The sequence below is a fragment of the Bombina bombina genome, chromosome 6, assembly GCF_027579735.1.
Source record: "Bombina bombina isolate aBomBom1 chromosome 6, aBomBom1.pri, whole genome shotgun sequence".
NCBI lineage: Eukaryota > Metazoa > Chordata > Amphibia > Anura > Bombinatoridae > Bombina > Bombina bombina.
The window spans coordinates 1,119,742,216-1,119,757,788 of record NC_069504.1 but is presented as its reverse complement, the minus strand read 5'-3'; the positions used below and the strand labels follow the sequence as shown (position 1 = coordinate 1,119,757,788).

Below are 15,573 nucleotides of genomic sequence, written 5' to 3'. Positions count from 1 at the left end.
AAAGATATCTCTTTGGAACGCCAAGTTCCCTGAGCTCTTAGAGAACCCCATACCCGACAGACTTGCGTCTGTGGTGATTATTCACCAGGCAGTGCGACAGAAACTCATTCCTATGACAACTGGAGCTGGCACTTGCTACCAGGCAAGACTCTCTCGTCTGAGCATCCAAATGGATGACCTGAGACAGATCTGAATGATCTCCATTCCACTGTCTGAGCATACACAACTGTAGTGGTCACAGATGAAAACGAGCAAACGGTATAGCATCAGATTGCGCAACCATGAGACCTACCACCTCAATTAATTGTGCTACCGAAGGATGGACCTTGGATTGAAACAGACTACACACTCCCTGATATTTCTCCCTGCGCAGGTCTGTAAAGTAGTAGCGCATACTGTCAAAATCTATGATTGTTTTCAGAAAGTGTTCTCTCACAAGAGAACTCTTTTCTAGGTTGACCTTCCAACCGTGCGCCTGAGGACTTGAGAGTAACCTATGCATGTTATCCTGAGCCACCGGAAAAGATGGAGCCTGGACCAGAATGTAATCTAGGTATGGGCCACTGGAATCCCCTGCAGACAAACTACAGCCAACAGAACTCCCAGCACCTTGGTGAACACTCAAGGTGCTGTAGCTAGTCCAAAAGGAAGCTGTAGTTCTTGTCTAGGAAGGCAAATCAAAGGAAACTGTAATGCTCCTTGTGGATCAGTATATGATGGTACACATCCTTTAAGTCTATAGTGGATATGAACTGACCCTCCTGAACATTATCGTTTCCATCTTGAATGTGGGAACCCTTATGAATTGGTTGAGTCCCTTCAAATCCAAAATAGGGCGGACCACAAAGAGGGAACCACAAAGAGGTTGCAGTAGAGCCCTCTTTCTGCGACAACTACTCCAATGGCGAGGAGGTCGCCCACACAATGGAGCAGAGCCGCTCTCTTAACGGGATTTCCAGATACTCTTGACAGCAATAGACCGAAAGCCTATTCTGTAACCCTGACGAGCAATGTCCAGAACCCAAAGGTCCAGGACGGAGTGAGAGCATTCCTTCTGAAAGGAGGAGAGTCAGCCCACTACACAACCTGTTCCTAGGTCAGGGGTGGACCCATCATGCCGATTTGTTGTTTTGAGCAGTCTTTTTGGAATGCCTGGTCTTATTCCACCCCTGAGTATATGTAAAGAGAAAAGATGGCGCAAAAGGCAGGACTCAAGTGAAAGCGTTTAATGACACAATATATTACACATACATATATGCACTTACAAGATTAAAATGAATTTGCTGCAATTAGGAGGATCATAGGTGGTACAGATCTTATTGCTTCCCACAGCCGGCTTGTTGTGAATGCCGAGCGCTGCTGCACTGGATATGACTGGCAGGTAAATCCGGATACCTTGTCAGCAAGTCCTGTGGCTGTTGTGAGTGCAGGATACCGAAACCTCTGTTCCAACCTAAATTGTCAGTTCAATACCCTGACGCGTTTCCCCCGGTCAGCGGCCGGGCTTCTTCAAGAGGGATAAAAATGGATATGTTGAAATGAGCGCTCTTCGTTTTTAAGTCCGGATAATCCAATCAGAATTCAGAGGTGTGTATAGGAGCGCCTATCATGATTCTCAGAGCATCAAGCTGAATTTATCCAATCCGGACTCAGAGGTGTGAGCGGGAGCTCCTGTAAGATTGCTCCTTACATAAAATCAGGCCGGTGTTAATGCCCGTATGGTTCTAAAGTGACAGTACTCAAGGGCTAAAACAGCATAGTTGCCGTATTAAAACGATCATGTTAGTGATATTACAAATAAAATAATATAAAAACAATAATGAAATATTACATTGCTATATTAAGACAATTGATAAAACAAATGAGATTAAATTCATTCCTATGTTTGATAATAAATAATATTCACGATTTTTAAAACTTTTCAATAAACATTGCTAATGATTATAGGGATTCATTTGCAGTATATAAGTTTCTTACACACACGATTAGGACCTGTCATATGTAGTATGGATGTCCAAACTAACTAAGCATATTGCTCAAACATATCTTTTATTAAAGTTGATTAAAAAAACAAAGTGTTGGTGATCAAGTAAGAAATGTTGATTTTTATGGGATAATGTGCTATAGAGGAGATTTGGTTTTATTAACAATGTTTTGGATATTTATTGTTACAGATAATGATTGATTGATGTTTATAAGTCGAAATTCAAACCCAGATGCAAACAGGACCTGTAGTAACTGAATAATAGATACTATTTGATTTAAAACTTAAAATTTATATATAACAATATTAAATGTCTGTATCATCTAAAAGTTTTAAAAAAACATTAAATGTCTGTATCTTCTAAAAAATTTGAAAAAACATTATCTAAAAGTTTAAATGACTTGATATATATTCCAAGAAAGGATCTGAGCATGAATTGTTTATTTAGTGCTATTTTATATTATTAAACTTATTAAAAATATAATTTAGATAAAAGCAGCTACATCAATATCTATATTCATACCGAGAGGTTGAAGTGTTTTGAGTTTATAAATCCACTTGGTTTCAAGTTTCCTTAGTTCGAGTAGCCTATTTGGTTTGGAGGGGGGTACCCAATCTATAACTTGTATTTTGAGTGAACTTGGGTTACTGCCGTGGCACTCAAGAAAATGCCTGGGTACACTATGTTTGAGCAGTTTTTCTTTTATATTGTAGATGTGTTCGTTAGTTCTTCTTCTTATTTTGCGTTTCGTGCGGCCTACATATAATAGGCCGCACCCACATTCTAACATATGTAGTGTACTTGTTAGAATGTGGGTGCGGCCTATTATATGTAGGCCGCACGAAACGCAAAATAAGAAGAAGAACTAACGAACACATCTACAATATAAAAGAAAAACTGCTCAAACATAGTGTACCCAGGCATTTTCTTGAGTGCCACGGCAGTAACCCAAGTTCACTCAAAATACAAGTTATAGATTGGGTACCCCCCTCCAAACCAAATAGGCTACTCGAACTAAGGAAACTTGAAACCAAGTGGATTTATAAACTCAAAACACTTCAACCTCTCGGTATGAATATAGATATTGATGTAGCTGCTTTTATCTAAATTATATTTTTAATAAGTTTAATAATATAAAATAGCACTAAATAAACAATTCATGCTCAGATCCTTTCTTGGAATATATATCAAGTCATTTAAACTTTTAGATAATGTTTTTTCAAAATTTTTAGAAGATACAGACATTTAATGTTTTTTTAAAACTTTTAGATGATACAGACATTTAATATTGTTATATATAAATTTTAAGTTTTAAATCAAATAGTATCTATTATTAGGTTACTACAGGTCCTGTTTGCATCTGGGTTTGAATTTCGACTTATAAACATCAATCAATCATTATCTGTAACAATAAATATCCAAAACATTGTTAATAAAACCAAATCTCCTCTATAGCACATTATCCCATAAAAATCAACATTTCTTACTTGATCACCAACACTTTGTTTTTTTTTTTTTTTTAAAGTCTTTATTTTTCAATCCAACATTATGTAAATCACTTTTTGTAGAAACAGAGAGAAAAAAAAAAAAAATCAAATACATGTTCAATTGCCTAATTAACTCAATATCCTTACTCGTTAATCAATATATCAGCAATATCTCATTATTTCTGTTTCTCTGTTTTCTTTCAACTAATTTCTCTACCTCATGTTGGAACTTTTCTCTTTTTTATATATGTTAGTTTAACAAGAGAGTAATTTCGTAGGTCTATCTTGCCTTAATTAACAAAAAACAACATAAAACAATAAACAATAACAAATAACAATAAACAATAGAAAAAAAAAAAAAAAGTTACATTTCCTTAACATTTTCCTCTCCCCTTCCTCCCCATCCTCTCCCCCCCCCCCCTCTCTACCAATTGTTCAGAATGACTATTTCCGAGTATCTAAATGGATAAATTAGTTGTTCTATTTCACTGGGTGGGAGTATCTTAATAAATTTTGACCATTTTTTAAAGAAAGCCAGTATTTCTCGTTCGGAATTTGAATCTGTTGCTAGCTGTTCAATTACATATTGTTTTTTAAGATAATTTTTGACTTCCGTAATTGTTGGGGAGAAACTATTCTTCCATTTTTTGAAAATTAAATTTCTAGCAGCAAGGATAACAAGATTGATTATCTTGATTTCTGATATGGGTACATTTTTATCTTTCAGGAATATTATATCATTCAGCGTAAATGTAAAGGAAGTTACTCTAAATGCTCTTAGTAACCAATGCTGTAATTTAAACCAGAATTGCTGTGTTTTGGGACATGCCCACATCATATGAATTATATCTGCTGCGATAAGATTACATTTTGGGCATTTGTTAAATTTTTTGTTTTGCCACTTGTACCCTTTTTCTGGAGTATAATGTGTGAAATATATTAGCTTTATGTGTGACTCTCTCCATGTTTCTGATATAGTTGTACAATAAAGCTGAGATAGTGAGCGTGTTATCAGGGAGCTCTGATTAGTGTTATCTGGTAAATGAGGGGTCCACTTTTGAGTTATATATTCTAGGTTGGCTCCTCCCTTGTGTGAGATCAAGTATTTATACCATGTGGAGATAGATAGGTGTCCTGCTTTGGCTAGAGTTGGCCAATTGTCAAGATTTTCCCAGGACCATTTCCAGGAGAATTTATTAATTAACTGCTGTACGTAATGCCTAGCTTGTAGGTAAGCAAAAAATTCTTGATTTCCTAGTTCAAATTCTAGTTTTAATTCCTCAAAAGATTTAATGTTTTTTGCTGTTACATTGACAAGTTGTGATACCAGATACAAACCTTTCCTCTGCCAGTTTTTTAATATGGGGGATTGAGTGCCCTCCTGAAATTCTGGGTTACCTAGAAGAGTTTGAAATCTGGGTATCCTGATGTCTATTTCAACCCGTCTCCCTATTTTTTTCCATGCCTGCATTATTGTATAGATTGATTTGAATTGTTTCACTAGTTTAGGGATCGAATTACATGATAAATGAGTGACTGAAGTGGGAAGAAATGGATAAATTATACTTTGTTCTAACCTGTTGTCTGTATAATAGTCCATTTCTGTGAACCAATCAACCGCTATACGGCCCAAGAAGATTAAATTATATAATTGTAGATCTGGGAAGGCCAGACCAGCAAATTGTTTTGGGAGTGATAATTTTTGGAGAGATATTCTTGGTTTTTTGGATTGCCATATAAATTGACGAGCTGTGGTGTTGAACCTCTTAATGTCATATGATTTCAGAAAAATAGGGAGATTCTGTAATAGGTATAACAATTTGGGCAAAAGTATCATCTTAATTAATGCTATACGGCCTGATATAGAGAGTGGTAAGTTTTGCCAGTTTCTCATATATGTAATAATTTGAGAGACCATGGGGGTTATATTCAAGGAATACCATTCCTTAGGATCGGCAGTTATATTAATTCCTAGGTATCTAAAAGAGTTTGTCACTGTTTTAAAGGGTGTATTCAATTGAGACCCCTTTGTTTTTTTTAGCCATAACAGTTCAGATTTTGAGTTATTAATTTTATATCCAGAGAACTTGCTAAATAACTATTATTTCTATAAATTTTGGAATATTTAGAGCTGTATTTGATATGTATAAGAGTAGATCATCCGCATAAAGCGCCAGTTTCAATTCTCTTTCCTTAATTTTTATGCCCTCAAGTTGTTGCCTAATTTTGAGGGCTAAGGGTTCAATTGCTATATCGAATAATAAAGGCGATAGAGGACAGCCTTGACGGGTACCTCTTTCTATTTTAATTGTATTTGATCTTACTCCATTGACAGATAAGCTAGTAGATGCTTGACAGCACAGTTTTCTGACCAGACTTAAAAAGTTCTTATTAAATCCAAACCTATGTAATGTGTCTAAAAGATAATCATGCTCAACACTGTCAAACGCTTTTTCCGCATCTATGGCTAACACTGCAGCGTCTATTTCCTCTATGAAGGTGCTATTTTCTGTATTTTTGAAATAGTCAATGGTCAGCAGCAATTGTCTAATTTTTGCCGCTGAACTGCGTTTGGTAAGAAACCCTGCTTGGTCCTTATGAATAATTTCTGCTAAACCTTCTTGAAGTCTTTTTGCTAAGATAATTGAAAAGAGTTTATAATCAGTATTCAAGAGGGCGATTGGCCTGTATGATTCTTTTTTATTTTTGTCCTTCCCTGGTTTCAGTATAAGTATTGATTGTGATGCTGTGAAATTCGGGGGAATCTGGGACTCTTCACTGTAATAGAGATTAAACAATTTTGTTAAGTGTGGGACCAGTGTTGGAGCTAAATTCTTGTAAATTTCGTTTGGGAGAAAATCGGGACCAGGAGCTTTATCTGACTTTAATGCTTGTATTGCTTGGCTTACTTCTGTTTCTAATATAGGGGAGTTTAATTTAAGGTTAAATTCAGAGCTAATCTTTGGAATATTTAATCCCTCCCAGAATTTATTGCAATCTTTGGTTCCTATAGTGTTAGAGGAATAGATTATTTTATAATAATTGTAAAAGGATTCAGAGATTTCTTTAGGTGAAGTGGATAGCTTCTCGCAATCATGTATTGACTCAATTAATAATGATTGTTTGGAGTTTTTTACTAGTTTTGCTAGTAACTTACCAGATTTATTACCATATTTGTATAACCTCGATTGATATCTAAGTTCTGTCTGTGATGTGTGGGATATAAGAAAAGTGTCATATTCATTTTTTGCTTCTATATACTTTTTCCAATTATTATTTGTAGGGGCACTGAGATAATTGTTATACTCATTTTTTACGGTAGATGTTATTTTTCTCTCTCTTTGTTTGTTCTCCTTTTTGGTTCTAGCAGCATAAGCTGTTATTTCTCCTCTCATTACTGCCTTAGCGGTCTCCCAGACTATTGAAAAGTTTTCCACTGATCCTATATTAAACATGAAATATTCCTCCAATTTAATCTTGAGCCAATTTATAAAGTTAAGATTCTTATTCAAATACTTTGGATAAAAAAAACCTATCTTTTGATCTCGACCTTTTATTTTAGGAATATCAATCATTATGGGGGCATGGTCAGAGATACAAATCTCAGATATTAGTGCTTTTACCCCTAGTTTAAACAAACTATCACTAATCAAGAAAAAATCAATCCTAGATAATGATTTAAACACTTTGGAGTAACATGTATATCCTCTGGTACTCGGGTTCTGAGATCTCCAGATATCTTTAATTGCAAGGTTTAGACAAATGGAGTTAAATATTTTTGTTTCTAGATTATCTTTTTTTGTTTTATTTTGTTGGGTACCCCGTCTTAGTCTATCTATGGAATGTTGAGGTGCTATATTAAAATCCCCGGCTAAGATCAGGTGTCCTTCTGACACCTGCAAGATTATAGTTTGGAGAGAATCCCAGAATTTTAATTCAATTATGTTTGGTGCATATATATTGCATATAGTGTATATCATGTTGTCTGTCTTTATTTTAAGAATTAAGTATCTACTTTCTGGGTCTACTATAGTTAGTAATTTTTCATATATTAACTCTTTCCCCAGAAGAATTGCTATTCCGTTTTTCCTGTTCAGTGATGGGGCAGAAACAACCTCAGCCACCCATGAATATTTTAATTTTGCGGATTCCTCTGAATTCAGATGCATCTCCTGTATAAGGCCAATTGTTGTTTTAAGTTTTTTAAGATGTGTTAGTATTGTTTTGCGTTTTATGGGTGAGGTTATGCCTCCTACATTCCACGAAGTGAACCTAATCAATCCATTCATTTTATTTTACTGTTTTATAGAGAAGGGGTGGGAGGACGAAGAAAGGAGGAGAGAGATGGAAGAGAGAGAGAAAAAAAAAAAAAAAAACTTGAATTAAATAATCATCCATATTTTGTTTCTCTATTTCTGGGGTATAGGGGAAATGAAGCTTATACAATTTGTTAATCCCCTTTGTTGAAAAAATTCTAGATATATAGTTATTACTCATGGTGCTTTATTATTCTGTAATTCCGTGTTCCACAAGTTTCTTCTCTGCCTCTACCGCTGAGTCAAAGAAGAAAGTGTGACCATCGATCAGCACTTTTAGTCTAGCTGGATATATGACCGTGGCCTTCCACCCTGCTTTTATCATCTTTCCACAGACTGGCGAGAGTTCCCTTCGTTTTCTGGAGGTTTCAATAGAGAAATCCTGGAAGAGCAAGATCTTAATATCTTTATAGATAATTGGCTGATTTTTGCGATAATTTTGCAGATATAACTCTTTATCCTGAAAATTCAGGAACCTCGCTATAATTGGTCTTGGTCTTGCAGGGTCCCTCACATTTTCATTTAATCTCCCCAGTCTGTGTACTCTTTCAATTATGACTGTTGGTTGGGGTGGAGGTATTTTTAGTAATTGGGGTAGGATTTGTGTCATTAGTTTCATAAGATCTACATCTTGAATGGACTCTGGAAAACCAATAACTCTTAAGTTATTTCGTCTAGACCTGTTTTCGATATCATCTAGCTTAGCTTTAATTTTAATTATTTCATCCTGATTACTTTCAAATTTTGGTATGTATGCATTTGTTACGTCTTCCAAATCAGAGATTCTCTGTTCGGCTTCCACAAGTCTGTTAGAGAACTGTCTTACTTCTGTTGTCAGTGATAGAATGTCTTGTTTAATCTCTATTTTTAATGAGTCAAATTTAGGGGTTATGGCTTCTAGTATATTAGTCACTAATAGTTGCATTTCTTGTGCCGTCTTCTGATTTTGAGCCTTAGTACCTGAGTGTTCAGGGTGTATTTCTGCTGAGGTCTCAGTGATATTTTTATTTCTACGCTCCCTTTGTTTTGCCATGTCTAGATTGGGTCTGTTTGTGACTGTAGGTGAAGTGATGAATTTATCCATATACGTGATGGGATATATCCTATAATTCAGGATAGTTGTTAATATTAAATGTGCTTTCCCTTCTTGCCTCCCTTTCTCTCTCTCCCCTCTCCTCTCTCTCCTCCTCTCTCTTCAGGAGGAGAGGGTCTTTATTTGTGAAAAACAAAAACAAAAAGTGTAGTGAGGGAAAAAAAAAAAAAAAAAAAAAAAAGAAAAAAAGTGAATGTGAAAAAAAAAAAAAAAAAAGTAAAGTGTCACACACTTTAGAGTGCTAATTAGTGTTTTTATGTGATAGAAGACTGGACAATGGCAATAATTTAGGCCCCAGTTATATTTGTTCTTTAGCTCCTGTTAGAATGATAATTATAGTAACTTTAGTAACTCTCAAATTATTGCGCTTGTAAATTATCAATCCTAATAGTATTCTATGCCTTGTTTCGGCAGTCTTAACCAAATATTAAAAGTTTCAGGTCTAGTAATTATACTTTAAGGGTTATTTACACTTCTTTCTTAGTCAGAAAAAGAAAAATAGCAATGAAGTTTTAAATTATTTATATATTGCTATATGTACCTATAATTTAATTATTTTTCTTCCCTCCTCTCTCCTCCCTCTCTCTCCCCCCTTTCTGAGCTGGGGATAACGTTATGAATTGCTGGTTTCTTCTCTATTCAATACAGTTATGCGTTTTCTAATTCAATATATTTTTTATATTAATAGAGCTTGGTACTTCATTATTATTCACTTATTGTTGACCAATTTGCCAAACCTATGTTAACAATACTTATTCCAGCCCACTGAATTAAATATATGTTTTAACAACAACAGATCACCAGAGTGTGCTTCTCTTCCCCCTTCCTCCCCCTCCCTCTCTCTCTCCTCTCCCTCCTCCCTCTTCTGTTGTAGTAAAAATTAAAAAAACTTCTCAGGTTTCAAAGGGAGGAAAAAACAAAAAAAAAAAGAAAAACAGAGAAGAGAGAAATACACGCAAATGCTAATGCTAAATAACAAGTAACTTCTAGTTTAAGCCAAATTCTGTGGCTACATGTATATATAGTCCATTTATATTCATGTTTAGTTTTGTTTCCCTGTACACTTTTTTATAAACGTTCAAGCTCCTCCAGTTCACAGTTGTGGGTTTTGAGTTTTTACTCCTTGTTAGGGAACGATGAACTAATCTTCAATGCCTGAAGTTAACAACAATTTAAGGAGCAGACCCCGTTGTATGTTGATGATTATAAGTGTAACATGCAGTCCAATGTTTTCTTTTCCCTTTTTCCTTCCCCTCTCTTATTTAAAAAGAGAAAAAAAACAACAAAAGCAACAAAAGAAAAAAAACATGACAAGCAATCCACTGTTGCCTACCACTCACCCCTCCAGCAGATTTACCTCGGCCCGACTTTGAATCTGTCCATAGAACAACCTGTTGGGTGCAAAGTTACTTCAAGCTGCTGATGTGGATCTTTCAAAATAGTTTCCATGGTTGGTCCGTCTTGAGCTTGTATCCGTCTGTAGGTGTACAGCCCTTCTCACTTCCCATTCAGTAAGGGGCCGATAACAGGAGAATAGCCCCGCTGCAGCAAATCCCCTAGAACAAGGAGGTCTGCCGGCTCCCCGCGCGCAGCACCGGTGGGCGGGGAGAGCAACCGGCGGTCAGCGCTCCAAACACAGGGACTCAAGCTCTAGGGAGGAATGTACCCAAGCAGCCTTGCTCCAGCGCGCGTCTCCTCTGCACCGGATCTACAACCGGAAATTGTCAGCTGGAGGACCAGGTCTCCACAACCGGGACACACGATCTGCGTAGTCTCGATCTCCCACACGCAGCACCGGTGGGTGGGAGGGACAGACAGACCGATGGGTTCCCCAACAGGTTTTGACCTCTCACAGGACACACGCCTTGGCAAGTAGTTTTGTATAAGTTAACTGCCGATGTTGGGGTGAGTGGGGGCTATTTTACAAGTTCCGGCATTACTTTCTTGTGAGCCAGTCAAGCTATTCTCCCCTCTCACTTTAGAGGGTGAGAGGGGGAGGTTGTCTTAGGATGGATGTTTTACCCTTTATGGAGCTTACTTGTACAACCACCTAAATTTCAGCTCCGGGTAAGAAAGTTCTTTATAGCGTAGTTGACCAAAAACACGCTAATGGAGGATACACCAGAGAATTTTCAATAGCTGGCTGCAGAGTTTTACCAGAAGAGAGCTTTCCCTCTCTCCTAGTACACTGTAGGTTTACTGGCGCGAATCAACCGCCTCTAGACCAGCTGCAGGGGATCAGAGCCTGCTCTATGCACTTGCTCCTCCTCTTCCTCTCCACAAAATAGCATTTTTTCAACACTTTGTTTTTTTAATCAACTTTAATAAAAGATATATTTGAGCAATATGCTTAGTTAGTTTGAACAATCATCCATACTACATATGACAGGTCCTAATCGTGTGTGTAAGAAACTTATATACTGCAAATGAATCCCTATAATCATTAGCAATGTTTATTGAAAAGTTTTAAAAATCGTGAATATTATTTATTATCAAACATAGGAATGAATTTAATCTCATTTGTTTTATCAATTGTCTTAATATAGCAATGTAATATTTAATTATTGTTTTTATATTATTTTATTTGTAATATCACTAACATGATCGTTTTAATACGGCAACTATGCTGTTTTAGCCCTTGAGTACTGTCACTTTAGAACCATACGGGCATTAACACCGGCCTGATTTTATGTAAGGAGCAATCTTACAGGAGCTCCCGCTCACACCTCTGAGCCCGGATTGGATAAATTCAGCTTGATGCTCTGAGAATCATGATAGGCGCTCCTATACACACCTCTGAATTCTGATTGGATTATCCGGACTTAAAAACGAAGAGCGCTCATTTCAACATATCCATTTTTATCCCTCTTGAAGAAGACCGGCCGCTGACCGGGGGAAACGCGTCAGGGTATTGAACTGACAATTTAGGTTGGAACAGAGGTTTCGGTATCCTGCACTCACAACAGCCACAGGACTTGCTGACAAGGTATCTGGATTTACCTGCCAGTCATATCCAGTGCAGCAGCGCTCGGCATTCACAACAAGCCGGCTGTGGGAAGCAATAAGATCTGTACCACCTATGATCCTCCTAATTGCAGCAAATTCATTTTAATCTTGTAAGTGCATATATGTATGTGTAATATATTGTGTCATTAAACGCTTTCACTTGAGTCCTGCCTTTTGCGCCATCTTTTCTCTTTACATATACATCTGTTCCTGCATACGAAGCCCTGGTTTGGGAATACCAGGCTGGATTAAAGGCAGCAAGGCTTGGGCGCAGTGTTTTTCCCTGGAACCAAAGGGATCCCAGAAACTAATCATTTGGAATCAACTTGGAATCATTTGTAATAACATTGCTAAATATCCCTGAGCATAGGAAGTCGTATTGGTTTTACCTTCCATCAGAGGTACTGTTTCTTTTTACCATCCGATCAAATTGAAACATTGCAATTTGCAATTTTTATATTAACAACAAGGACATATCTGCAAACTTATTGCAAACATATTTAACATTATTTTGAGGTATAGCGCATTTTTATCATTATTTTTGTTTTCCACCCCTGAGTGTCTTCCAGGTCGCCCTTGAGTGTCTCTGCAACACTCTGACTCCTGTTCGGACAAAAGGAACGAAAACACTCCCCCGAATGATTCTTAGACTTAGATTTCTTATCTTGTAGTAGGAATGCTCCCTTGCCACCTGTAACCGTAGCAATATTAGAGTCTAGACCTGGACTAAAGAGAGACTTGCCCTTAAAGGACAAGGATAAAAGCCGAGACTCAGAAGTTGTCCGCAGACCACGCCTTGAGTCACAAAGCCCTCCTGGCCATAACTGTAAAGCTTGCGTTCTTAGCATTGATGTGAATAATCTGTAGAATATCATCCCTGACAAAGGCATTTGCCAGTTTCAGAGATTGAATGTGATCCTCAATCTCCTCTAGGAGTATCCACGGTAATCTGCTCTGCTAAGGATAACACCAGATTTTAGCCACTGCAGTGACTACAGTGATTCCCTTGGCAAGTGTCCCTCAAGCCTTCTATCCAGGGGACAGAGTTAGCTATATAACATGCATATTAAAATATTAACAAGTATGGCCAATAATCCAAACTGGAGGGGATCCGCCAGCATGAATCTGATATGTCTGGTTTGATTGGCAGTAGACCTAGCCTAACGTGGAATTAAAGTGTTTTTTTTTTTCTTTTCCTATTAAGTGACTTAGCGATACGGCCCCATTGTACCACAAGCTGTTAGTTTCACTATTACAACATGTTCTCCACGTAACACAGACTCTCAGGTTGCTAAATATTCACTCCTTTATATACAGCCCAAATGCTTAGTTTTATCTATTATAATATATAGTGGTATAGTATGTACATAGGGATTGTAATGCTATCTGCTTTACATATCATGTGTATTTGTATTATATTTCCACACCCCCTTTCAGTTATGACTGTTTTGAGTTTAAATTAAATTTAAAACTGAGGTTTGGCTGCTGAGACCCAAAAGTGGTCTCTTAGATCAGACACCCCCAATATCATTAACATTTACTGTTGGGGTAAAAAAGTGACCTGAGCCATTTTGGAGGTATACAGAACATAAGGCAGACCATATATACAGTATTATTTGCTCTTGGTTTTCCCTGAGAAGTATAGATTGTATATTTTAATCATTCTACAAAATGAGTTCTGTATTTTATTGTTGCTGTGTACTATGGAATTCATATAATATGTATGCCTTTCTATGTGTTTATGTCAAACCTCAAATAAAAAAATTAAAAAATTTAACAAGTGTTGGGGAGGTTGAGAGACGCTTTATTGAATTTTTTGATGACATATTGAGCTGTAACCAAGTGGTTGAAAAACTTTGTGTAATTGAATGACAAATTACCCCCTATCGAAATTTGCTACCACCATATTTAACTGCGCATGTCCATGGCCACTTTAAGAATGAATAGGATGATTAATTATCCTCTCTATCAAAATTTGCTACTCAATTTCGCAAATTGTTTTTAAACATACGTGGAGTGCGATTAAGTCATTGCGCGCATGCACACATGAAGGTAGTAAATCTCGACGAGGGAGCAAATTTCAACAGAACACTGGCATTGTTGATTCAGGATGCAGCTTAGAACACCGGGAGTGTAGGATGGGGTGGACCATGGAGGGGGTATGTTGTAAACTAACTTGTAGAGCCCTAAGCAGATCTTCTCATGTATCATCAACATATCAAGGATTGGAGGATAAGAAGCAGCAGGGCAGCCTGAATCTCCAGAACAATTCCCAGGACAATACACAGGACAAAAAGCAAAATCCCAGTAATTTCCTGGAAGATTTGGGACTTTTGGAAAATATGGCTGGTTAACCCACCCCTCCTACATGATCATGCAGGATGGTGAGGGATCATGTTGTACAGGGTGAGTAACTAGCAGGGAGTAGTGTATGAAAGTCCACCAGTCCATAAATCCACTATAGGAATAAGTGTAAATGTATTCAAAGGCTGGGTCCCTGACACCAGTAGGAAGTGAAATTACACTTCTTAGTCTATTTTTCCCAAATAGAAACTGAACGGACTCAAGCAGGATAATATATGTAGGGGGCACCCACCAACTCAGATGCACACCAGTACTGATATTCTACAAGAGTGTGACAGAAGCTAGAGGGGAAGTGACAGACATTAGTAAATAGACCTAGGAGAGCAAGGAATAGAACATATAGAAAGGGAGAAAGAGGTACATATTTACAAAACATTTGTTCATTTTAATGGCAATTCTTGTATATTTATATTAAAATTAAACTTGTCAACGGCAAATAAAAATTCCTTTAAAAAAAAAAAAAAAAAAAGCTTTATACTAAAAAGTTTGTTTTATTGTCTGTGTTGTGAAGCTAAATTAATTTACGTTTTACACAGCCCGTCTTCAAGCTCAGAAAGAATTTACCTCTAATACTTACACAGAATGTTTCTTCTCTGGAAAAGGATATTTTTCCAGAACACTTAACTTTCTAATTTTTTCTTCAGTTGCATGATCTGCTTCTTCTAGGTTCTTTTCATCGCTACAAAAGAAAGAAAGCGCACACTAACGTTAGATTGTTAGCTTTATAAACTAGAAGTAAATGCTTGTGTGAGTTTTAGTTACAGCTGTGACACTTCTCAGTCCATAGGCTACACAGCATGTCCCAGATCACAAGAGACTTGATATAGAGACAATGGACTCTAAGATGAATCACAAAGAACACCAGTCACCATCACACCTGCTTTTTGTTAAAGGGACATTCCAGTCAACATTTAAATGCATATAGATGAATTATATCTTTGAATAGAAACATATTTGCAATATACAAGTATTCACAAAAATGCTTTTAGTAAAAGTTAGCACTGTTTTAGTGTCAACATTTTTCTCTGCACGTGAAGCATATTTAGATATTCTCAGTGCACCAGTATTTTAAATACTGCAGCGGCTCAGAGTGCCAGTGGAATTTGTATCATGTCAGCAATTAACAAACTGTCATTACCAGATGGTATAAGCACCTTAGGCTAAAATCCTGTTGCACAGTGCATACTTAAATACACTTTTGAAACAGCTATGGCTTCTATTAGAAGCATTTTTGCTAATACATGATTACTACAAAAATGCTTCTATTCAAAACAAATGCACCCATGTGGATTCCAATTTTGGCTGGAATGTCCCTTTTAATT

At 36.8% G+C, this 15,573-nt stretch overlaps 1 protein-coding gene across 1 annotated transcript in view; it reads right to left on the bottom strand.

The window, feature by feature from the left end:
- IRAG2 (inositol 1,4,5-triphosphate receptor associated 2) overlaps nt 1-15,573 on the bottom strand; it is a 530,761-nt gene that overhangs the window by 8,342 nt on the left and 506,846 nt on the right. The window contains exon 38 of the mRNA XM_053719704.1: nt 14,829-14,930. Within this exon, the coding sequence (XP_053575679.1) occupies nt 14,829-14,930 (102 nt within the window). The remainder of the gene's footprint in view (nt 1-14,828; nt 14,931-15,573) is intronic.